The sequence below is a fragment of the Dermacentor variabilis genome, chromosome 5, assembly GCF_050947875.1.
Source record: "Dermacentor variabilis isolate Ectoservices chromosome 5, ASM5094787v1, whole genome shotgun sequence".
NCBI classification, from domain to species: domain Eukaryota; kingdom Metazoa; phylum Arthropoda; class Arachnida; order Ixodida; family Ixodidae; genus Dermacentor; species Dermacentor variabilis.
The window spans coordinates 45,984,220-46,009,201 of record NC_134572.1 but is presented as its reverse complement, the minus strand read 5'-3'; the positions used below and the strand labels follow the sequence as shown (position 1 = coordinate 46,009,201).

The following is a 24,982-nucleotide window of genomic DNA, read 5'->3' as shown; positions in this document are numbered from 1 at the left end:
TCTTTTATATCTCTGGAGCCTTGTGCGTGCGGTTTACGCTCGCGTTTCTCATAAAGAGGACTATTAGGAGCTCCCTCGGCATCGTTATGGCGAGAGCACGGTTTCCTAAAAGTTCCCTCGGCACCTGTGTGAATCAGGCGGTCGCGAAAAGGTACTAATGTATGTGCCTCCACATTAAAGCAAGAAATGATGGCATCTCGCCACAGCACCAGCTTCCGTTTCCATTAGCCGTCGAAAATCAGGATAAACATACGAAGGTTGCAGAATTCTGCAAACTTGCGACAACACTCAATGGTAGCCGAGTAACGAGTTTTCAGCCTACATTACAAAGGAAAACGAACTGCCTTAAAGCTTCCTTTGGAGAAAAACTCAACCACAAAAATAATGTTAGTCCTGTGAAAGGTTTGGCATGCCAGTGGAAGCAGAGGTGTAAATATGTACAAAGCACACGTACCGGATGCACTTGCGCACACGAGAGCGCAAACGACCGAAAACGTTGCTTGGCAAATTTTTCCTGGCTATAGGAGCTTCTCCAAGCGCATTTACTGCAAACAGTACGCAGGATGCGCTTGCCCGTGGACCAAAGTATTACAGCTAGCTCAGTTCGCTGCGGGAATGAAGGGGAACCTTAGCGACCAGAAGTCGCTGCAATAGAAGACGTGGTCAAACAAGGCCGGAACCTTGCACATTCCGTAAGTTGAGATAACCAACCCCGCATTCAACCGACGTACGCCTGCACGTTAAGCGAAAAAAAAAAGCGATGAGAAGTGTATCGACTATCAGTTAGCGCCAGAAGCAAAGCATAAAGCCCGCACGAGAAGCCCCAAGCTAGACATTTATGTGGAGCTTGAAGCATAGGCGGAAACACGACGCGACTGTAGAGAGCTTCCGTGTTACAGTAACCCGACTTGCAAGATGTTAACTAGAGAGGCTTCATACGCACACGTGCGCAAGCTGCATAGGACTGCGTACTAAGGATTCCTGATGTCAGTGAGCACCACGTTGATCTTTTCTACACCTTCAAATACTCGCCAACGCGACATTCCTATATCTGCAGTTCTGCGCTATTCAGCAACACTGGGTAATGCAGCAAACTGAACCCGCACAAGTGCTGACGCAAACACCGCTGTTAACTCGAGCGCGAAACCGCGCGTGCATGCATAGTTCATTTGAGGCGAAACTTTAAAAAAGGCGGTATGAAGCACATTCACAAAGGACTGGCCCTGCACGCAGAGCGCACAGAGAGCCCACGCGCTTTACTGTGGTGCGCCTACGTTTGAAGGGAATCAGCAAGTTTCTTTTACCCCGACATCATCGTTAGCATTGTCTTACGTCCGCCGAGCTGAAAGAATTTGAAGGCTGGGCAACTGGAGTGTAGACAATGTCTTGCAGCAGCACCGTCTAGATGGAATGAGTGTGTTCCGCAGGTGACCGAAGTGATACTTGGAAACAGTACATGCAGTCGAATGGAAACGCTGACAACAGGCTACGCTTGACACGTCCACATTTTCTCTCGCACTTTGCAATGGGAACGCCAACGTCCAAAAGTAACGTGAGGGAGAGACAAAACAAGGAGAGGAAAGGTAGGGAGGTAAATCAGACGAGCGTCAGGTTTGCTACCCCAGACGGGAGAGGGGGTAAGGGACAGGGGGAACTGGAAGAGAAAAAGCGAGCACCGAGTTCACGTGGGTGGATGCACTACAAGCGGCCTCTCAGGTCGGTGCACTTGAAGTACTGCACGAATCCCTTCTTGTGCCAGTGACGAATGTGGCCACCGTCTGGGTATCCGACTTGAAGGGTCTCGAGTCAAGTGGGTTTAAAGTTTTCCGGAGACAGAGGCGTTTGAAGTCGCAGAGCGTACAGATACAAGGCACAATAGGTGCTCGACGGTTTCCTTGCACCTACAGGAGTCGCACGTCGGGCTGTCAGCCATTCCAATACGATAGGAGTAAGCGTTCGGCTCTTTTGGAGTACTAAGTCCCTGCTCTATATAGGCAACTTAGAGACAACCTAATGTCCTTCATAGCCTTTCGGCAATCTCCGCCCATGCTTTAACGCTTTCAAAAAGGATAGCCAGAATCTAACCGGAAGATGCGCAAGGGCGTGCCAATTTATACGCAATTCATTGATGAATCTTGAGCAGTTACTCGTTTCCTGCTTGAAGTTTATGGGGAAGGACGCACGCGCCCAGCGAAAAAAAAAAGATGTGTCACGAATGAGCCTTTACCTGGCATGTCTTCTAGAACCCAGCCCTTGACCTTCTTCGTTGGGATCGTGATGACTTTTTCAACACTCCAGGAACCTTCCTGCAAAATCACATAAAGGAAAAGAAGAGCTTTTTCTTGAAATGGATCTGAAAGTAGTCAAGAAATGTAGACAGGCGCATCCACTATTACAACACAATATCCTGTAAACTTGCTCATCCTTGTGAGTTAAAGAGGTGGAACTAACTTGGTGAAGAAAAAATTGCGCAGCACTTCTCCATATTCGCCGAAAGGATGATTCAGTTAACGCACATTCTCGTTACAAACGTCGACGAGCTATGAAACATGAACATAAGCTAACGAAGCAGTGTGCACTACGAGTGGAAAACGACTGAACTGCAACCGATTACTGACAGTACAAGATACAGAAATATTACTGCATTGTGCGCGAGTTTCTTCTAAGTGTACTCCTAATCATAAACCATGGCTTGATGCGTCGCAGGCGCAGAAGGCAAGGTGGTCATTGTTGCTCTCTGTGAAGTCGACTGGACTTACTGAGCGTTTGTAGGCAATGCGCAGTCCCGCGTTCCCATACAGCTAGTGTCATTTCTCCGTCTATCGCCCATCTCCCGGCGTAGGTAAACACAGGTGTCGTGCAAACACCGCTGGTTTTTTTTTGCATTTTTTCCTACAATAAACTAAGTGCCTTGCAGTGAATTGGGCCCACGTTTACATTAAAATTTTCTTACGTCAGAACTGTTCTTAAGAGTCAATCGTGGTAGTGCCGATTACTGTCGTAGGCAGCTGGGCAATGGTGCCAAGCTCTTACGAACGAAAGAGCTTTGCGAATTCAGTCCCTGGTTTTGTTACAACCTGAAGTTAGACTTGCGACTCGCCTATGTCACAATCGACCGTCACGATGATAGGGCGTCAGATTGTAGTACATAATTTTTTTATCGTATTCCCGTCGCAAAGACAAGTTATTCTTCCCTTTATAAGAAATGCATTTTCCGGCTAGGTCATCTGTGATTAGCACTGTCAGTAAACACGTTTTTTACAAACGACCTGCGGTGCTGGTAGCCTACAAAAAGAAAGCATGCGCTGCGTTCCTACCTTGTTACGACGTTGTGATTGCACTTTATTCCACCGGTACAATCTCACTAAAGGTTTTGTACGCCTACTTTAAGAAAAAGTGCTGGCACGTCATCAGTCAGAAAAGGCTTTGTTATAATGATCTGTGTAGTCAACTCATACGTTCGCGCTATAATGAAAGCTGCATTCACAGCAGCGGGTTACTGCCTCTGCCACGCGCCTCGATCGTAAGCACTAATAATCCGCGCATAGAATACGTAAGGAGAAAATCATATGCTTAAATTATAGATGCCCGATGAATGGGCTCTTCGGCGATTAATTGATAAACACGGCATCCGAGGGCAAGATAATCTTACACAGGAAACACGCGTGCATGCACTGTTGTTGCCATAAACATGTTTGATAGAAAAAGCTTGGTGTTCTGGCCTCACTACATCAATTTTGTTTCTTTGTCATTTGCCAAATTCATTAAATATTGCACATAAAAGGATGAGCGCCAAGAAAAACATAGACGTACATTCCAACGCATGAAAAGAAAGGTGCTCACAATGTCACCAAATCCAAAAAAAAAAATATTCGTAGCTCTTTTTCTCTTTAGTACGTGCGCGCGTGAGGGCGCGTGCGTGTGTATGTTTGAGGGCAGGGGACTTGTTGCGAGGCTTCCATAGCGTTGACGAAAATTGTACAACTTGTCAGTCTCAACACTTTAGATGGACCTCTGCAGAAAGCGCACGAACCCTGGTCGTGCCCTAGTACGTACACTAGGAGTCTACGAAATTTTTTTCGTCTATGATGACAGTGTGAAAAAAATGGCGCGTTTGCGACAAACAACTTGTTCCTTCCCAGGGCGGTGCTTTAGTGCGATTCGACGGCAGTGTCAGCTAAAGAACACTTCTGCTATAACTAATATACACGGTGGCGACAACCACACTGGGTGCCAAGTCAGACGTCCCTGCTTTTAATACTCGCCCTTCGTAGATTTTGCGGCACAGCTGGCTGGGCGTCGGTTACCAAATGTGAAGGTCACACCCTAAAATGCCATCATGACAGCACGCTGATAATTTTCTTCTTGCAGGAGGAGGATAGGCAAGGAGGTCAACTAGACGCGCGTCCGGTTCGCTACCCTTCGTAGGGGAAAGGGAGATAATCGATGCAAATGAAGGAGGAAAGCATTAACAGTGTGAACAGTGTGAACGTTTGCAGGCGGTAAGCAACGTCCACGTTACTTGCCGATGATATTGCAGCCTATAAAGATACCCACAGTTCTTGCAAGCACGTATAGCACGGCTGGTGGGTAGTTTCACAACAACTACGGCCATCACCTACCTATACACCCACCCAACCAGAGAGATTAGGGTTGTTAGCTAGAAGCAGGTTGCTGCACTGGTACACAGATGTGGAGGTTTGATTGGACTGACTGACCACCCCGGAAGCTCCTAGCAGTAGTTTGAATAACCATTTATGCGCTTTACTAGGACTTTGTACGCCAAGTTGGTGTTTGTCATTGTCATCCCGCTGCGGAAAGCTAGAAGGCTAAAGCTCACTTGTGCGCCAGTATTTAAGAGCTTTATGGCTGCCTTGTACGCGCATACAGCAACCACCAAATATATACCTGGTCCTTGAAGAACCTCCACACAGTGCTTCCCAGAGCGCAGCCGACGTAGCCCTCGCTGGCTTCCGGATTATGCAGGAATCGCACCTCTAGGGGCATCAATCCTTCAGGGCCCAGGTCTAGGCTCTTCTGAAGAATTACTCCCGGCCACTCCCAGACGTCAATGTGAGTGCCATACTTTCCTGAGAACAAACGATCCAGCAATACCGTGTAAACTCAATATTCAGTAGAGTAGAACGAGACATAAGGCAGATATGTTGACTGGAAGTATACTGGACCAACCATACCAATGAGATATTTCCTAGAAGAGCGAGTGACTGTCGTAGGCAATTTCCTACGGTTTCTGTCGCGCGATAATGTGGCAAAGAAGATAACCTTGAGGTTACTGAATTGATTTCTTAAAAGCGTGCATCAGTGCTGTAATCTTTGTGCAGGAATGCATTCCATGGGGTAGAAATAAAAGCAAGAAACGTTCGCCTGTCCGGACTGCCAACTTTTTGGAGAGCGGCACTGTGAACGGCGCATACAAGAGCAACCCTGCAGTTAAAGTACAAAACTTGCACACTCCTATAGGGCAGAAATGTTAGACGCATTTACAGCAAGCGCTTCTATGTCCACCATTTTCTATATAGCGGGAAAAACAGACCACGTCGTACATGGCACGCGACTTTCCTAACAGGCATATTGTGAGGACGGAGAGCCCCGTCCGGGAAATATGGCGCCGGTATTGCAGTCACGCGCGCCATTTCAAGTGACAAACAAGCTGGGTAATGCGCAGGACCAACGTTTGAACATTGCGAGGCTGGGCAACGCAATAGTTCCCCGTGCTCGCGCGCAGAAGGACAAGGAGATTAGAGCGATTCCTTTGCTCCCTGGTCAGATTGGTAGGACGCAGGCTCTAACGTACGAGGATATAAAATTGCCGCAAGCCACTTCCGTGGACATCGCACTAACCTTACCTTAACTTGCCATATCCTTCCTTTTACTGAAAATGACTTGGCCTGTTCATTCCCTAGCGGGGGACCGCGTGAGAGGCTGCATTGGCTGCCTTCTCCCATATAGAAGCGACGTGCTACACCAGTTAGATCAACGTACACGTACAGCACGCCAACGCATCCCCTGCCCAGCACAATGAAATACACGGGCACAGAGATAACGCTGAGCTATTTTTAAGGCTTCCTGTCATAGCTGCCCTTTAATCTTTCCATACGTTTATCCCCTTCCAAGCATGACGACCTCTACATAATACTCTAGCTAGCCGCGTAAGCTTAATTTTTTTTCCGGAGCAAGCACGCAGGCTGTGGATGCAGATACGTTGACAGTGCGGTCTTTGACAGAAGCCACGTAATCCGTCAAGGTGCAAGAAAACGCGTATGTGAGCTGGTTCCGCATAGCTGCACTATGCCGCCAGTCAACCAAGTGTTCGGGGGAGCGGAGGCTTAAGTTTGTTGTTGCGCATGAGGACGAGCGTCACTTAAGTGCACGCCACAACCACAGAGAAACTAGATACGAAAGGCAGGGAGGTTAACTGTATGACAAACGTCCCCTTTAATACTTCACACTGCAGGGTAAATGCGAGACAGATGGAAGGTAAAGATAAGCACACACAGACTACGTGCTACCTAGGTTGTAAATGGCTGTCGCTTATTCTGTAGTGGGCGCGTCCTTTTAGCTCATTGTTGCGGTGGAGTCAACACGTACTCAGTAAAAACGACATACAAGCAGTACATTGACGAAATTTATTGCCAGTAAAAAAGAAAGCGAAAACTCCGCATGAAATTCGCGCCTCACAAGTCCGATCAAAAAGTTTCTTACAAAGCACGCGTTTTGGACATTCAAAGAGAAAAAGAACTCAACGTTTTCGATGCAAGCCGTACTCACCATCTTCCACGTCTTTCATGTCAAAACCCTTCTTGAAGGCCGACGGGGCTCCCCACTGGCTGCTGATCATAACGTTGTGTCGAGGCTGGTACCAGTAGTCGTAGCCGAAGGCCGCACATTTGCACGGCGTCGAGCACACATTTCGAAGTGTCAGCGTACTGCCGTCAAGCACGAAGAAGCAGCCTGTAAAGGTTAGTGTTCAATAAGATGCGAGTAACGAAACAAGGCGGCAACGTGGCGAGTTCGTTAAGATTCACGATGAAAAACTACGCAGCTGTCAGCTACACGTGCGCAGAGATGACGAAGCACTGACATAAACATAGAATGATTAATGTGCAAGCAGAAAACATTCGAAGCCAGCCAGGCAACGTAAAAACCGGTAAGGACGTTGAGGTTCGCAAGAATAACTATGCAAATAAGCTTGACTCAAGTGGAATAGAAAGAACGAAAGTTCAACACGCATACCTTATCGAAATATCCACATTTAAATACCGGGCGGAAGCCAACATTCAGGTACAAAAGTGACAGCGACGAGGAAAAATGAGCAGAGAAACTAAAATATCAGCCAAGAGGTGTTGATAAATGTCGCTTGTCTGGCTCTTTCCAGCTTTTCTTGCTCCGCTCTTACTGGACTTTTAGAGTGATATGCGTATGCTTGGGAAGTGCAGCTTTCGCCTTCCCAAAGACAGGCGCGCATCGTGGCTTTTCCAGCTATTTTTCACGCTGCGCAAAATTTTGTACGTCGTATCTGGCACTTTGACCTGATTACGTCTCCCGTTCTTTTGTGGCCCGTTGGTGGCTGGGGTGCATTTTTTTATACTTTGAAGAATCTTTAACCGCCTGTGGAGGATAGCGTGAGGTGGATTTCTGGAAGCGACGGACATTACTCACGAGAAGCTAAAATGCGTAATAAACGAAGAAAAATCGCTAATTAACTTAATCTGTTTACGGCACGTATTGTTGTTTACGAATATTAGCTGGCGAGCTTGCAAAGCACACCTACTTGAAACAACGTCTGAGGATCCCACGCGCTTCAATATATGAGCCGTGAAACTTGCGGTAGAAATCTACTGTTGTACTTCTTTTGTTTTCTTTAAGAAACCAGTTTTACGCAAATCGAGGTTAAAGGATGGAAGCCGGCAGCTTGCGAACCAGTTAACGCGCGATGTCGTGCCAGCCAGACCAACCACCCTGGTGCAACGCCTTAAATCGTCCCTGCTCAGCATCAGCACACAGGCGAAGTCCATGCCAATTAAAAAAATACGCCTCCATTCCACCTTGTGAAAGTGGATGTACAGCGAAACTGGTGCGGACGTTAGACCGCGTCACACAAGAACCAGCACGTGTAGTGAAGTGCAGCATGCACTCTCATTCTCCCAGGCCGTCCGCCCAGCGCAAGTGCCCTATTGAACTAAATTAATCTTTAAAAGTCAATTGCGTCAGAAAATGTTCAAAGTAGCACTTGCACACATGCTGCAGATATGGTAGCTGCAGATTGTTATTCGAATATAGGAGAAAATAATTATCTTACGCGGAAACGCGAGCACGAACCCCTTATATACAGCTGCCGTTTTTTTTTTCGTTTTTTTTTTGAAGACCGCGAGACGTCTGTTTTGAATACACAGTGCACTGCGATTCAAACGGGATGTCGGGCCGCATGGCGGTCGGCACTTTTTTGCGCCACCGGTAATCGAGTGCTGGGTGATCAAATGCAATCACAATGCGCGACGCAGGTTCTCGCCTCTATAGCAGACCACAGTGAATCGGCTCACCCTAGAGTCCACAAAAGGCGCAAAAAGAGCCAGCCAATACGCGCTCCGAGTATCGCGCTTGCATCGCTTTGTACTGTACAATGTCCTATACGCAACAACGTCGCCCGCACTACGTGTGGAGCACCGGGACACTGGATAGCCTCAGCCAGACAGCCCAGCTGTGTAACGAGTGCAGAACGCTGCGAGTAGCAGTGTTCTGCATCACTCCGATTTCTAAGGTTACAAACAATGACTACTCGGCTAGTCCAATCGTGTACAGCCGTGCCAGAGCACTCGTTAACTCGGTGGGGGGGGGGGGGGGGGGAGGTGATAGATTCAGTCGTTGTGGTCGCCAGTCATTGTAATCTGGTTTGCCACTTCGGCAGCCCTTCCTGGCTAAAGGACCAAGCCGGCCAGAGGCCTCCCTGATGTACCTTAGGTTCAGGTGGGCTGCATGGAACATTAATCATTTGACTTGATGTCATCTTGGAAATAAGTCTTAGAAGAATCTTTCCATAGAACTATCTCCAAGATGTGCTGCCAGTCGTGGCCACACACATCAATGATGCACAATGCCTGTATTGCCGCAACGTAAAAAGCAGTCGTTCATTTTAAGGAGACTTGCCTTGCAATACCCCATTTCATTTTCTTGTGTTACTTTTCTCGCAGGAACGCACTGACCAAATACCTTCATAAAGACACTGAAAGAATGGCGTTTCATTGGCGTCGTACTATATATCCGAAGCGCTTTGCATGTCTGATGTGTTGCTGCTAACGACGCGTGCTACGTGCACTCCCAAAAAGCCATGGCTTGTTATATACGTAATGTCCTGAAATTCATCGTAAAACAACAATTATATGGTCTTTGTGTGCGGGCGCGAACGCACATATCTGAAGGGGCTGATATTCGACATCGACCCAGCCCAGACGCGGCATAGATTGCGCACCTCTTGGACCATGCGGCTCAAATGTAGTGCAGTGTACAGGTGTTGTGAACAACGTTAAGCGTTGTAGAAGCGCGCGCGCGCGCGCGCGCGAGAGAGAGAGAGAGAGAGAGAGAGAGAGAGAGAGAGAGAGAGAGAGAGAGAGAGAGAGAGAGAGAGAGAGAAATAGAGAAAGAGAGAAATAGAGATAGAGAGAGAAGGAGAGGGGGGGGGCAGGGAGGTTAACCAGAGGGGACGATCCGGTTTGCTATCCTAAGCTGGGGAAAGGGCGGAGGGAGAGGTAAACTGATAACAAAATAGAGATAAAGAAAGAAAGAAAGGAGCATAGACACACAATCACAATCGGTCACTGTCACCGCATACTGTCACCACACAGCACCGTAACACTTCCAGCACTAGTTTTCTAGGCGAAGTTTCGCTTACCTTTGGCGCTGCCGTCAGGATTGCCCATGGTGCTGATCATGACGTTGCCATCGGCAAGGCAGTGAGGCGTGTGAGGCGTAGCTAGGCCAAGAGCGTGCATCTCTTCAGGTTCCACAACCTGCGAACGAACTTTCGCTCTAGAAGGCTCGTCGCAGCTGGCAACTTCTCGCAAGCTTTCCGCAACCGAGCGTGCAAGTAACTATAAAGCGTCGATTGCGCTGCAGGAATAAAGTAATGTGGCAGACAAGCTTGGAAATAGGAGCATCGGACAACACTTTGTAATACCGCAGTAGGCGTCGTCATAGAAAAACGTACTTCGTTTTCTTGCGGTTAATTATGGCATATGCGCTTGGCAAATTAGTGTAGTTGCCTGAACTACGAAGAATAGATGCGAACAGAATAAAGCGTACTGGCCTCCCGCCTTTCGCCCCGCTTACAAACCACGATATACCAGGAAACGTTTTCGTGTTACGTTAGCGTGGGTTCATCTTTTCCCTTAACCATCTGATGAATGGACGTTCAAATAGTTCCACACTATCTGGAGAAGCAATGTCGCTCGTTTGAAAACATGCGAGCATGATTTAACCAGATAACCCAAGAATCACACAAAGATGCATCCGTCAAAGCGCCAGACTCTTACACTATACAGTTACTAGCTTCTCTTTAGCGGTAAGGCTACTAGCATTATACGGAGTAGACGAAAGCTTCAAGCGGAGTTCAATCCTTTTAGCAATAAAGGAAGGTGCTGTCTCGGCGTTATTAAAAGAACTGGTGGACGAAACGGTAAGGTATGCAACTAAGCGCATAAAGCAGAACAAGCCATCTGTGACAAACGGTGCCTTACTGCTTCGCCTTGCGTTATAATTCTTGCTGCACCAGTGGTAGCCCTTTGAGCAAGAGCCAGCATACTTTGCAATATATGGATGAGCGGGTAGAGAGAAAGACACCAGAAAGATGCCTCAGAAAATAAAAAGGATCCATTTTTCCGGAATAAAACATGCAGTCAAGATGGTATGAGATCATAATCACACTGGCGGCTTCACTTTATCCTGCATTGCTATTTTTTTTAACAATCTGAAGAATTGCTACCACGCAATGTTAGCTTGGAGTAGCGCAAAATTAGTTGAGTATTGTGAGCTTGGCGAGAGAGATAGTCCACTCACATCAGAAGACCAATAACTTTAGTATCCACAGAGCCTCAGAAATCGTCGGAGATGGCGCTTATTTGTTTTCACGGGAAATGTGGCGACAGCGCTCGTTTTCTCAGGATCTGGGCGGATGCCGGCATGGCTCACAACGTGACCAAGAAACTTGAGTTCTTCGTACCCAAAAGTGACATTTCTCGGATTTTAGAGAAAGTCGAGCCGTTCGAACTGCCTGAAGAACTGCCTGCAGGTGCTGGACGTGCTGCTCAAACGTGTCCGAAAAGTCCACCATGTCGTCTAGGTAAACGAGACACGATTGCCATTTCAGTCCAGAGAGAACGGTGTCTATCATTCTTCAAAAAGTAGCTGGAGCCGAGTGAAACCCAAAAGGAAGGACCTTCAACTCTTAGAGGACATCAGGAGTAATAAAAGCAGTCTTTTCGCGATCACGCGCGTCAACTGCGATTTGCCAATAGCTACTTCGTAGATCCATGGAACAAAAGTATCGAGGAGGAGGAGGAGGAGGAGGAGGAGGAGAAACTTTATTATTGCAGAAACCGTTGCGCGGTTTATTCCTGGGTGGTTCCCTCTGACAGGGCTCCACTGGCGATCGCGGCTCGCCGGGCCTGGTCGAGGGTCGCCAGTTGGCTTCCCAGGTCCAGTTCGGAGAGTCTCGCCTAACAAGACCACGTAGTGAGTGTGTGTGTTGTGACTCGTGGCGAAATTGCGTCGCCCGGACGGTCGGTGCATTCGTGTGTTATGTGCGCGAGTGTCGCTGTGTGGTTGCTACACCAGGGACATGTTCGGGACGTATAACTGTCTGGGTAGATTGCGTGTAGACGAGACAAGTGTGGGTATGTGTTAGTTTGCAGGCGGCGCCAGTCCCTTGCCTGGAGTTTATTGAGAGCTTTGTGTGGGGGAGCGTATTGAGTTCTTTCGAGCCGTTGGTCCTGTAGTATTTGTTGACCTGTCGTTAATAACTCGTGGGTCGCTCGTCGGTCTGTCGGGGGCTGAAGAACGGTGTGGTCTGCCGCTCGGCTAGTGAGACCTCGAGCTGCGCAGTCCGCCTCTTCGTTGCCCCGCAGGCCTTCGTCCCCGGGGCACCAGACGATACCATGGGTCCATTGTAGTGTTGCGCATACGATCCAAGGAGTCATCTATTCGAGGCAGAGGATAAACGCCTTTCCTCGTGATCTTATTCAATTTTCGATAATCGACGCAGAAGCGCAAGGTACTCATGGTTCTCGTACCACGTCTTCGCGGAGTCTTCCAACGCGAAGTAACCTCTACGCAGCTTTCGAGCATCGTCTCACTCGGAAATGCAGGCAAACCGATCGAAGTGGTCCAGCCAGTCTTCAACATCCTCAAAAGTGTCTCTGTGGGACGGTCTGGGTGTCTGTGGCGCATGAAAAATATACGGGAAAGTAGATTACGCATCGTGGGTTTGCCTCGCCTTGTTTGTAGTAGTAGTTGACATCCCTATGTACAGTCTCGACGACAAGGGACCGAATTCGTGTGGTAGTCCTTGCAGGCGGCGGCTGCTTGTTGCTGTGGGAGCTGTTGCTCTCTGTAAGGCAGCTAGGAGTCCACGTCTTTACCGGAAAAAAACTGAACGAAAAAGGCTCTCTTCTTCCAACCCCTCAAGCCCGTACGTGTCACAGCGCATGACTCGTATGCCATGTGTCAATATACATATAGAGAGTTGGCCCTGTGATAAACGTAGAGCCAGTGACAATAAAAGACGTCATAAAGCTTTCCAGCACGTCCGCGCACTCCATCGCATAACATCTCCGTATTTGCAATGTCGCTGTCGTGACAACTGTCAGAATGGTGACTGAGCTTAGGAGACAGCGTTAAACAGTGATTTTATTTTTCAAGGAGTGGCGGTGAACCCTATGTGAAAAATCTAGCTTTGGTGTATTCTAGTGGATCTACATATCAAGATTGATTCACTAAGTTTAAGCTCCGTAGAGGAAGGTTCCGGGCTAAATTTGATGCGTGGCTTCCCTTACCACTAATGTCCAACGCATCACATTTGTAGGGCTATATTAAAATCTCAGAATGACTATTTAGGCACAGGAAAATAAACGAACTGGAACCCGGTTTGCAAAGAATGCACATCCCTCTAACTCACCCTTACCTCCATAACTGACTTGAATTAGAAAGCACCCTGAAGGGTGCAAATCCGTTCATTTGCGCATAGACAATATAGTAACATTTTCGAAACACTGTAGACTTTAGTTGCGGATAGTTTGTTGGGGACCAAGACTTAATAGCTACTGTACTAATTAAGTTATAAATCCAAAACGCATTTCTATATACAAATGTACTCCCAGTGGCAGAAATACAGGTGAACAAGCTGTTCCAAGTTTTTTTTTAGGATGAATTCCTTTAGGCATTACATGGCTAACGTACACTCAGTTAAATACACGAGCATCTTTAGCGTTTCTCCATCAAAATGCGGACTCTGACCGGGAATCGAAACAGCGACCTTTTGCTCAGCAACCAAACAACATAGCAATTGAGCAACCGTGTCCGATGCATTTGCGGATAACTGAGCAAAAATCACTCCGCTTGTGAAAGCACGCTTGTAGGTAATCGAAGACTTAAAGGAAGTGCGCTTAGAGACACGCACATTGACCTCACAGCCGCAGCATCCCGGCAGGTCCTTCGACCATTCAAATGAAGCAGCAGCGCCGCGAAGCGGCCGAGTCGTCAGTCTCGTGGTTGACCTGGGCAATCGGAAAAGCGATCGAGACCGGAGAGAGCAATAGCAGCGTGGAAGGCGCAGCCATTCGAGAAACTAGGACACCCGGTGCAAACCGTGCTGCTGAAGTCATTCAATGATTCGGGCTCACTGGCAGAAGCGCTTGAAAAGATTTATGGACTGCTCAGTAATAAAGATATACCTTCCCTCCCGAAACGATTTCCCGACACACGCACAAGGCGACCTTTGCAGAAGGCAGCGAATCCTACGGAGAGGAAAAGGTACCGTGCATTGATCGCGCCCAGAAAGCTGTACTTGAACAGTGGTTCCGCGCGAAGCTTGGCTTTGCGAGCCGTTTCGCCATTCATTGTAGCAGCTATGAATTGAGAGTCCGACGTTAAAGTTTCTGGAATGACGGAAAGTTCCACAACAAAAAGCAAGTGTATCACGCAAACAAGCAATTTTCGCACACTTTTTCAAAGCAGCAACTGCTTTCTCCCGCCAACTGTTTAGCGTCCGATAACACAACTGTAAGCCAAGGTAGTGTCAAAGCGTTACTCACCAACAGCTATACCAAGGACTACATTGCGGGAGGCACGAACGGCGCCTCTAGCTCTGCCTGTACCCCAGGCAGAGCACACGCTCAGAAGAAAGCCGCTTTCAACCAGCGGGCGTCAGTAACCGGTGCAAGCATGTTTACAAGTGTTGCGCTTCTGAGCGATAGATGTGTTGATGACGAGATAAAATTCTAGCGGTTCTTTCTCGAAACCGAAAGGTACCTAAAACATCAGTCTCATGAGCCTCCTGTCAGCGATGGATTGCTCGATTGTTCAATCGATCGATCACGTGATTGAATTTGGCATCGCAAAGCAATATTTTTGCTACGAGACGCCGTACTACAGAAATATCTGGATAAATATTGACCGCCTGAGCTGGAGTTCTTTGAAGAACGCTTAAATCAAACTATACGAACGCTTTAGCTAGAATCGATGGTCGCACACAGGCAGACCGCTGACACAGTGCCGCGTCTTCTGTGTGCTCCTTGTTTCCCGGCTGGTAGCGCCGCTTTCATTTAGTCATGAACGCTTTTGTATTTCGCCCCCCTCCCCCTCATTTAAACGAGGGCCTAGTGACCAGGAAACGAATCCACGACCTCAAGCTCACCATCATAATGCGATATTTAACCACCGCGGCGGGTGGGTGAGCCACACGCCGTACACACCTTGAGCAGAGTGGGCTTCCTGATGTTGTGGCTGAGGTCCACGACGTAGACGCGGTCGCTGTTCAGGCACGGCAGGATGAGCCGGTTGCGCCGCTTGTTGGGCTTGCCGTAGCAGCTGCTGCACGTGTTCCAGTTCATGTGGTGCAGCTCGTCTCCCTTGTGCGGCATCGACAGCCGGTAGATCACCTGCGCACGCGACGTGAAGGCGAGCATCTGCTTGAGCACTTCGGGATGAGCTTTCTCGATGCCCGTGACCAACAATAATCAGGAGCCGTGCCGCGTATGACTACTAATCACCGTGATATTTCAAAGGTCAACTACGTACAGAAGATGTGCGTAGGTCGCAGCGAAGAGGCGATTTTTTTTTTTTTCTGTCTGGGAATTATAGCGCTGCGGGTAAACTGGAAAAGGACGGGAGAAAGTAAGGCAGGAATGTTAAACAGAAAATTTTCTGGTGGACTACCCTACGCTTGACGGTGGGAAAAGGGGAAATAGAAAGATGAGAAAGAGCAATGGGGGGGGAGGCGAAGAAAAGAGGGAATTCGCGCGGAGGGCACCACTAAGTCAAAGGCATTCATACAGGCAAGTCGTGTTCAAGCAACAAGTTGGAAAGAGAAAGATAAGAAAGGCAAGTGAAGGGGAAGGCAGGGAGGTTAACCTGCAGGGAAGATCCGGTTTGCTACCCTACGCTTGGGAGAGAGGGAGGTAATACGACACGAAAGAAGAGAAAGAAAGCTAGCACAGATACAAATTAGAAAGAGGAAATAATATGGGCCTCGCTGAGCGCGGTAGTAAATTGGCGGTTGAACACAATATTTTACAGTATCCGCTTTTACGAGATTATCCCTGTCCCCTGTTTGAGCTTTCTTCGGTGTGTGCATTGTTACCTTTATAAGGATCAGCTTCAATATACATCCATCCATTGTTTTTTAGGCAAGTTGCATTGTTTTATGTGCCAAAACTGCGATCTAGCTGTGGAGGAACGCCGAAGAATGGATGAATTTACACCAGCTGGATTTTAACGTACACCCAAAGCACGTGAAATTAGCGTTTTTTGCAATTCATCCACATCAACATGTGGTCGCCGCAGCTGGGAGTCGAAAAAAACGTGTGGTTTTAAGTGCCAAAACTACGATCTGATTATGAGGCACGCCGTAGTGAGGGACTACGAAAATTTGGACCACTTGGGGTATCTTAACGTGCTCCTAAATCTAAGAAAACGGCTGTTTTCACATTTCGCCCCGATCGGAATGCGGCCACCGTGGCAGGCATTCGATCCCGCGACCTCGTGCTTAGCAGCCCAACACCCTAGCCACCAATGCAACCACGGTGAGTGGCTGGGAGTCGAACCCGCAAGCCAGTGTTCCAACAGCTCTACGCCGTACCACTGAGCCACTGCGGCGGGTATAAACATGATCGTAGCAGTCACAGACAGCGACGAGAGTTGGTCACAGTGTGACCTTAATAGGCTATCATCGTAATGATAACGCCACACCGATCACTTGACGTATGCAGAACAGTGGAGAAGTAATTGGGCACGTTCCTCAAGTACTAAAATAAAGCTGCAGATCTGCGGAATCTAATTTGCGCAGAGCTTACACTCGCGCTTTCTTGTTTAGCAAAACGGGAACTTCATTTACATGAACACGCAAAAAGCCTCGAAGCCAGGAGCACGAACCAACCGCCGACAAATTGCGCCCGTGCGGCGAATTAGCCGAGGTCCGTGTAGGCAGGGCCATGCACGCGGAAAAACCTGACGACGAGGACGTATGGCCAGCCGACTCGCCTTCCAAGTAAGTTGTGCGCACGCTTGCTGAAATCTCCAGATTCAATTAGATTAATCTCTCTCTCTCTCTCTCTCTCTCTCTCTCTCTCTCTCTCTCTCTCCAGAGTGTGGAAAGCCGGAAGCCATGCATTCTGAAGAGAAAACTGATGGCTCAGTTTAGGAAATGACTAAACGCGCTCGGTGGCCTGCGTTTAACCAGGGCCCGCCCACAACTTTCCTGGAACCTCCTTTTGCCGGTTAAAAGCCACAGCTCGCGTCATCCAGTGAAGTGTGATGTGCAGAAAGGAATAGCGAGTTGCTTAAAACTAAAACGACTCCGCCACATTTGGCACGTGTGCTTCTTGTCATTCGTGTATCATGGCTCTTGTTTAGTTTATAAATGTATGTCATGAGAGATCGCGCTTGTCTGACGGCGTGCTTGCTGGTGAGTGTGAGAATGAAATGTTTGCCACGTTTCTGGCTCGAGGCGAGCTATTTCTAGCGTAAGTACGGAGAAGTGGCGTCTACGGGAACACACTTAAGATGGGAGGAAGTCTTACAGCAACTGAAACGTCACTTAACTTGTTAGAACGCACGAAAAATTAAGATTTCTGCAAACACATTTTGACATGCACAAGACTTGCACTAACGGTCGCTATAGAAACTTCTAGCAGTTCATGCACCGACCAAGAGCGTTGTGAAAGCTTTTACGTTGAGGAGCAGTGTCAATGAATGCGCGTAAATCAAGCATGGTGGAAATCAGTACATCCCTTAGAAAAAAAAAGGTCGCGTCAGTTACTAAGTAAAAGCTAGTAACTACTTTTCACAAGGTTAATGAACATTCTAGTGAGGTCAGTTAGTATCGGCGCCGGTAGTTGTATTTACTACGCAACAGTCAGATTGCTTCTGTACGAAAGGTATAAATACCTATGCGAAAAAAAAATCAACAAAGACAAGGACCGCATTGCCACCCATTTGAGCGACAGTTATCAAATGGTCAAGTAATTTCACTTAAGTGTCATGATAGAAAAAGCTGGCAGATCCAACGCCCTGTGGGAATCGATGTTATGCGAAGCAGTGTGTGGGGAGCGTACCGAGTTAACAAAACAACCGTCTATTTCATTACACGCATGTCATGACATTGGTGTCATGACCTATCATTTATTTTCTTCATACACTCTTGTCATACTATGAAAATTGGTGCACATACCAAGTTAACGCAACGACCATAAGAGCACCAAGACGCAGGCGGCTAGATAAATACTGTCAAAGTGGCAAATGTTCGCCAAGAAATGCTTGGCATTTAATAGGTTCCGTGTAATATACTGCCCTGTACAGAAAGGAACAAAGACGAATGTGAACAACGCATCACACAATACAATGATCGGGATGCTGTATATACGCAACATGTTTCTAAGAACAACCTTATGAGTATGTGTAACCATAAGCTTTCGGAGCACATGCTGTACTGGTGCAGACCGATGTATTTGAATAAACAAAGAGTCTGTATGTTTGATTAATAGTGATGTGCACATATGCTGACAGCCACTACACAACATAACGAACCAGACGTATTAAGTCTGGTTCACTGACCTGTGAAATAAATACTCAGTAACTGCAACATTCACTATAAGCAATTCCAAGATGAAAGAGACTCTCCTGAAGAATCTGCAAAACAAGGACCTTCCGCATGCTCGCCTGCAACACCTTATATTTCCCGAGGGATCAGTTATAGCCCGCAAAGAAACTTCACGTCTCCTCATCGAATTCTTAGGAGAGACTGGTTTGATGGACATATGGTGAAACCCTTCAGCGGTATTGTGAGAGACGCTCGGGCGGAGCAATTGCCGGCCTTGATCGCCAGGCTAAACCCGCCTGTTGCTACAATTCACCCCCACCACCACCACATAAATTATCGAAGACAGAAACTTGCGGTAAACTTGGGACAAAAAATTTCATCGACGATTACGATACTCTCCAATTCGGATTTCGAGCGCAGCTATTTATGCGTTTTGAAATCGCTGTATATTACGGCAAAGAATTTGATTCTGAACGACAGGGGACCCTCGGCGGCGGCGCTAAGCCTCTGCTCGGGCAGCTCGTTTAGCACCAGCGGCATACGAAGGATTTCCACCGGTTGCGTCGCTCATCGTTCAGAAAGGCTGAACACGGGAACGGGTGGCCGCCGTGGAGCGCGTTGTAGCCAGGATCACTGGTGTCCTGGAATAGGGACCCACCCAACCGCTTCCCTCCCCCCCTACCCTTTTCCTTATTACCCTTTTTCCTCAATAACTAATAAAGTTTTTCCTCCTGCTCCTCCTTAGCGGCGATGGTGGCGCCGAGTCGAAGTAGCACATGCGCAGTGGGTCGGAAGTCCACGCCACCGCTTTGTTTGCGCATGCCTGGTCGTGCCGCCACTTCGCTTTCCCCCATCACCCTTTTCGCCACACCATCCTCCGCTTTCCGGCTCCTGGTAGCGCTGCACGCTCCTCTCCGCTTTCCTCCTCTCGTCTCATCCGCCCCGCTGCGCTCCTCGTTTGTTTTCACCTTTCGCTGCGCTCGTTCGCTCGGCTACGCCGACGCAGGAACGGGCGCCTAAGAGCTGCGCTCTAAAAAGGCAGCAACGGGCGTAGTTACTATACTCGCGGACAACTTTCTGTCGCTGCGAATGGGAAGCTACGGGCGCGCGACTGATGCAGATATCTTACCGCACCAAGTAGTGCGGCAGCGTTGACAGTGCTTTGGTTGCTCGGAATAGACGCTGAAACGACGCAGCTTCCTCGTGCGACGGTTCCGCGTTTGCCCAAAGCCACCTAGATGGCTTTGGTTTGCCCCGACGCGGAAGATAAAGGCCGCAAAACAAGTAAAGTTCTACACTCAGTTACGTGTTCCCTCTTAACTGTTGCTAATAAGGCGTACATGTTTTCTCTACAGCCTAACCTAACGTGGATTAAAACGCCAAATTCTTTTCAGAAGCGCTCTCGCTTGTGCGCGCTTTGCCTCCATAGCTTTCCCTTCGCACCGACAGAAAGTGGCCCGGGAGTATAGACAAGAACGGCACCGAGAGCGGCGCTGCTGCGCCGGCGTTGACAGCGCCGCATGTGAAGCAAAATTCTATTAGCGGGTGGTACCCCTCTCCCATCTCTCGTTCGCGCCGCCTTGATTTCCTCCTGCACTGCGCGTGTTTGGGCACGTTTCGTGCCACGCGCGGTGTGTGCCTACGTGTGTGCGCGTGGACATTTCCTTCGAAAGGCGGTGTACAGACTGTTTCACATTTAGGGGAAAACTCGAAGCGCATTGCATCGCGATGCGGCGAGCGCTTGAGTCAGGCAGCGGCAGCAGCTCGCGCAGGTGCTCGAGGGGCGGGATCTTGAACGGCGCCGTCTGCTACGGCGGCGCGCGCTGGCCGCATTGTCGGGAAACGTTCTACTGTCAGGTGCAGGGCGCCGATCACATCGTTACTGCGTGAAATGAGCCGGTATTCTTTGCTAAGCGTTTCGCGACGCCCACTGATACGCCTCGAATGTAAGTTCATCGCTGCAGGGCAGTCATAGACGACGTACTGATTCCATACATTCTTGACGGCCCGTTTCTGGAAGGCGACTATATATTCTAACGCGATAGGACGCCGATCCACACAGCTCGTGCTGTGCAAGAACTGCTAGAAGAGTGCGCAGTCACTCTCTTGGAGCGGCCGCCTCAATCCCCGGGCGCCAACATAATTTAAAATGTCTGGGGCTCGTTGAAAGTATCGCTGGCGCAACATCCCCTCTATCAGTCGCCCGAGGATAGGCTTCGATCCACCATCGTCAGTGACTGAGACGTGCTGCGAATGAACACATCCCTGATCAAATCATTCTACACTTCACTGCCTTCCAGGATGAGCGCTGTCATCGCTGCCGCTGGGGACATGACGAGATACTAACTGAAGTTCCGAGCGTGACGTGTCCAATTCCCCACCGGCGGGCAGGGTCTGTCTGGTGTAGCGAATGGTTGTCGAGAAAAATCACTTCCAGCTCATTGTCTCAACCTAAAACTTTCATTTAATCGTATCCGTTTGTTTCATCGTGTTCGACTCCCATTGTTGAGTGCCGTTTTCCTTTCGAGCCAAACAAAGACTGAGCACGTTGCGCGCACATCTTGGTGCGTTTTGTCGCTGCTCATTACGGTAGCACACACACAGTGAAGAAATATACGTGCACACGCTCAGTACTCCGGCCTTTCGAAAGAACAAATGAACCATGCTGTCAAAAGAAGTTTGTGGAACTCCATTATCGCCAATGAAGGATCAGAGTTTGGCGACGCACAACGTTTAGTAAAGAATATCAGCTCAGTTCTCGCACTACCGATGAAATCGGTGCACTGCCCCTGACAGTACCACGCTTCCCGAAAATGCGGCCAGCGCGCGCCGCCGTAGCAGACGACGCAGATCACGACACCGCCCCTCAAGCGTGTGCGCCTGCTCGAGCTGCTGCCGCCGCACGACTCCATTGCTTGCCGCATCGCGATGCAATACGTTCTGAGTTTTCCCCTTAGCGTGAAACAAACTGCACACGCTATATTTGCCTTTAAGAATTAAGGTCGGTACGCTTGACGATTATTTTTATGGCTGCAATGCGGCGAAAGGGCAGCGTCTGCTTAACCATGTAAGTGACGCTGAGCAGGTAATTGGAAACGACATCGTATGTGCCGCCGGAAAAATCGTCAGCACATACGATGCGGCACATACATACGGCACCTACAAGCTAAAGTCATTTTTGCAGTTTCTCACATTATGTTTGCTACAAATCCGTGTTGTATCTGATGGCGACAACGGACTTCTATCGACACTGTGCGGAAATAAACAAGATATATCGCTGCATAGCACAAGTACGACATGCGCACACAACTTTAACTAGTACGTCTCCTACAATATGGAATAGAGGCAGCAATGTAGACAGCTTGGCCATTTTTTAACAGTACTCAAGAGACGGAAGTTGACAGTATTATTAATCATTCCTGCTTCAGCAATGCCGGCGCGACCAAGACGCGGGTGTGTATTGTCCAGTAACCCGATCGATCGGTGCAGTGGTGAAGCGGGAATGAACTCCGGTCATGTTCAATGCATCATGCACATATTCAATTTCTCGGCACGCGTGAACTTCGGCCACTGCTAGCGCATACAACAGACGTGGTTTCCATTCTTGGGCAGCGCACACACAAACGAAACACGAGAAAGAAGACAGGACAAGCGCTCGTTGAACTTAAAGTTTTTATATGAATAAAAGGATTATGTACCGAGTAATTATTAAATTCACGTGAGTTACATATAGAAACCGTCATACACTCAGGAGTGATCAATGAACGAGCTCGTTTCGTTTGCCAGTTGTTTACTTCGCTCGGCGCACCGCAGTAATCCATGTCTGTCGTCTGCTTCTTTCGTACCATTTTCTTGTGAATCGGCAGAATTTCACTGGTGGCATCAACCATATCATGTTTACATTGCTGTCGTGACAGTTAACAACACAATAATAATTTCCGGTTATTCGAAAGGCGCCGTCGCAAACAAGAGACATTTCGCGCGCAGCGCGAACTGAACGCGAGCGCGACCGCGAAGGGAAGCGGCGACGGAAACTTACACCCGTTGGAGATGAAATCGCTCCGCCAGGGGAGAAACGAGCGCTGGCGTCTAGGATGAAACTTGGCGTGCGGTCGTCTATAAGAGGAACACGCCGAGCCCTACCGCCGCGAGAATTTATATATGCGACACTGCCAAATAATTTTTATTGAATGATTAGGCTTAAATTTCAAGTTATGCGCTACGTGCAGGAGATGCTCAGCATATGCCCCAGCACATACTCGTAGATAAAAAAAAATATAGTTATGGGGTTTAACATCTCAAACCGACACAGCCTAAGAAGTGAAGATTTGTAACTTAATAACATTAAGCGTAAGACAAGCATAACTGGGGATATCGCTGGTACAGGTCTTACACTAGAGAAATGCATGATGCTGATCATTCTGTCCGTGGCCCCAGTAACATTGACGTTGCGGTATAGATTCGTATGTTACTGACTCACCAACCTTCCCACATCGGCGGCGGCGCAGCTATAATTTATCAGTACAAATAACGTACGGGTCACGTCAGAACTGTAAATAGGGACAGTAAATGAAAATTTCGCATCCTCAGGCACATAGCGCTATAATTGTCGATGTGGAACCCTGCCTCACCTCGTTTCGGGGCCCCTTCAATAAAAAAAATTACGATTCCTATCGCAGGATTGAGCTAAGGTCGCACGTTGCTGCAACCCGACGCTCTACCCATTAGACCACAGACGCATGCATGACGTACGAGAATAAAAATTTTACCACTCTTCCATCGTGCCAGTTATAAAGATTTCAGAGGGCTGGCGTTTGCATCACGTCGCAAAGCAGTTTATGAAAGAGAGAGTGTCAGTTTTTTTTTTTCTTGTGGCAGTATAGCGCTTGGAATCAATATCGGAGATTACACAGCATTCAGAATGGACGGCCGTCTACACTGGCGGCGTCGATTTAGGTCGTTACGTTTTGTCACCGTACGACAATAAATCAGTAATGGCCTTGCAACACACGCACACACTATATATTAATTACGTTGAGCCTTCTGCTAACATATTGCGGAACCTCATCCAAAGCTAAATGCAGAATACTTGGCATAATACCAATTTCGACAATTCGTGGAATTCGCTTAATGTTTTTTTTAAATATGCGAAATGGGATCCAACTCACCTTGCAACAGTCAGGCGAGTGGTGGTCGACGCAGACTACCGCCAGGTAGTCTGGTTTCTCTTTGGAGGGCACGATACAAGGCACGTAGACAATCTTCTCGCGATGCCCCTTGGTAGCGGCCTCCAGTGGAGAGGCATAACCCACAGGGCACTCATCGTCGCAGCAGCCTGCATTTTTGTAAAACTCGTTAGTCAGCGGGTGTTGAAATCGGGGCTTCGACAGTTAACCATATTGAAGCTCACGGGGAGGAAAACAAGGCGGACCTTTTGGCCACACGCTAGGTTGATCAGTGTCCAGTACGAGAAAACGTACTGAAGGTCAGCTACAAAGATCATCCTAACCAACACCAGCTGGCTATTCGTTTCTTGTGCGATTTTAATATTCACTGAGTACAAGGTTAGAATTCTAGGTGCAGCAGATGTGGGCCTACTTTTTAAGTGATACGGCAGCTGAAACATGAACTCCTCGACTTTCGTTGGTCCTTTCTTTCGCGCCTTTGACCACTCCACATTTTTTTTATAAATATTTAGACACTTATTTTATAACTTGTGCCACAGCTGGACCTTTGGTGCGCTATTTCAGAAGTTTTAGTTCACTTAGCATAACTTAAGCGCACTCTGAAAGTGATCAATTCCTGGATCTAAGGGTTAAGTCAATGTATGTACGTAACTTAAGTGCTTGCTTCAAACGCACTCGTGCTATTTGCCGAATTGGCCGCCAGCCTTAAATATGTCTTCAAAGCATACCCGAAATCCCAGAGGGAAATAATTCTCAAGAATTAGCTTCATAAGTTAAAAACGAAAAAGTATGAACACAACTCACCTTTGTCTATCACATACAGGTCGCACGTTACCCCTGTTAACTACGTAATATTTGCTCCGTTAATATTCAACGACGAGCGCAATATGGGCTGCGATGTAACGATGAAATTTTAATTAACTAGTATATTACATGGCAGCTGCAGTCTTTCAACGGCATATTATTTTAGCGGAACTGTATCCACGATAATCAACCAAACAGGTTTAGTACTCTGCAGTGTTCCGGCATTCATGGTCGAAGAGTTATTTTTACCATTTCGGTTTTGTGAAGAAATGTTTGTGTCCCCTTTAAGTTGGCAAAAAGTGCTTTCAAGTAGCTAACAACATTGATTTGATGTAGTCAATAACTTATTCTTGAATTTTAAGATGTCGAAAACGTTCGCAACATTCGTCGTTGGATGTGTCACATTTACATGAGGAAACACGCACACGCCAGTGAGCTCTTAGCGTTGTTGAGTCCATGAGTAATGTAGTACGCTCGACAAAGAGTTAGCCGCACAGAAGCTGACCTCCAATACAGAGCAAGAACAGCATTGGTCTATACACTCCTGCATAGATGTTTAGGGTTGGCCGTGCCGACCAACTGAGGCGAAGTCGGCAGTTTATCTCATCCTGCAAGCGCTCATGTTCGGTAAAAAAAAAAAAAAGTCCTCTGGATCGCATGAGAAAAC

The 24,982-nt window shown here is 48.0% G+C and overlaps 1 protein-coding gene across 1 annotated transcript in view; it reads right to left on the bottom strand.

The window, feature by feature from the left end:
* Positions 1-24,982, bottom strand: part of LOC142582518 (methanethiol oxidase-like) — a 73,685-nt gene that overhangs the window by 31,792 nt on the left and 16,911 nt on the right. The window contains exons 2-7 of the mRNA XM_075692337.1: positions 23,494-23,660; positions 14,982-15,167; positions 9,908-10,025; positions 6,790-6,972; positions 4,909-5,090; positions 2,228-2,306 (exon numbers count right to left, since the gene is read on the bottom strand). Of these exons, the coding sequence (XP_075548452.1) occupies positions 2,228-2,306; positions 4,909-5,090; positions 6,790-6,972; positions 9,908-10,025; positions 14,982-15,167; positions 23,494-23,660 (915 nt within the window). The remainder of the gene's footprint in view (positions 1-2,227; positions 2,307-4,908; positions 5,091-6,789; positions 6,973-9,907; positions 10,026-14,981; positions 15,168-23,493; positions 23,661-24,982) is intronic.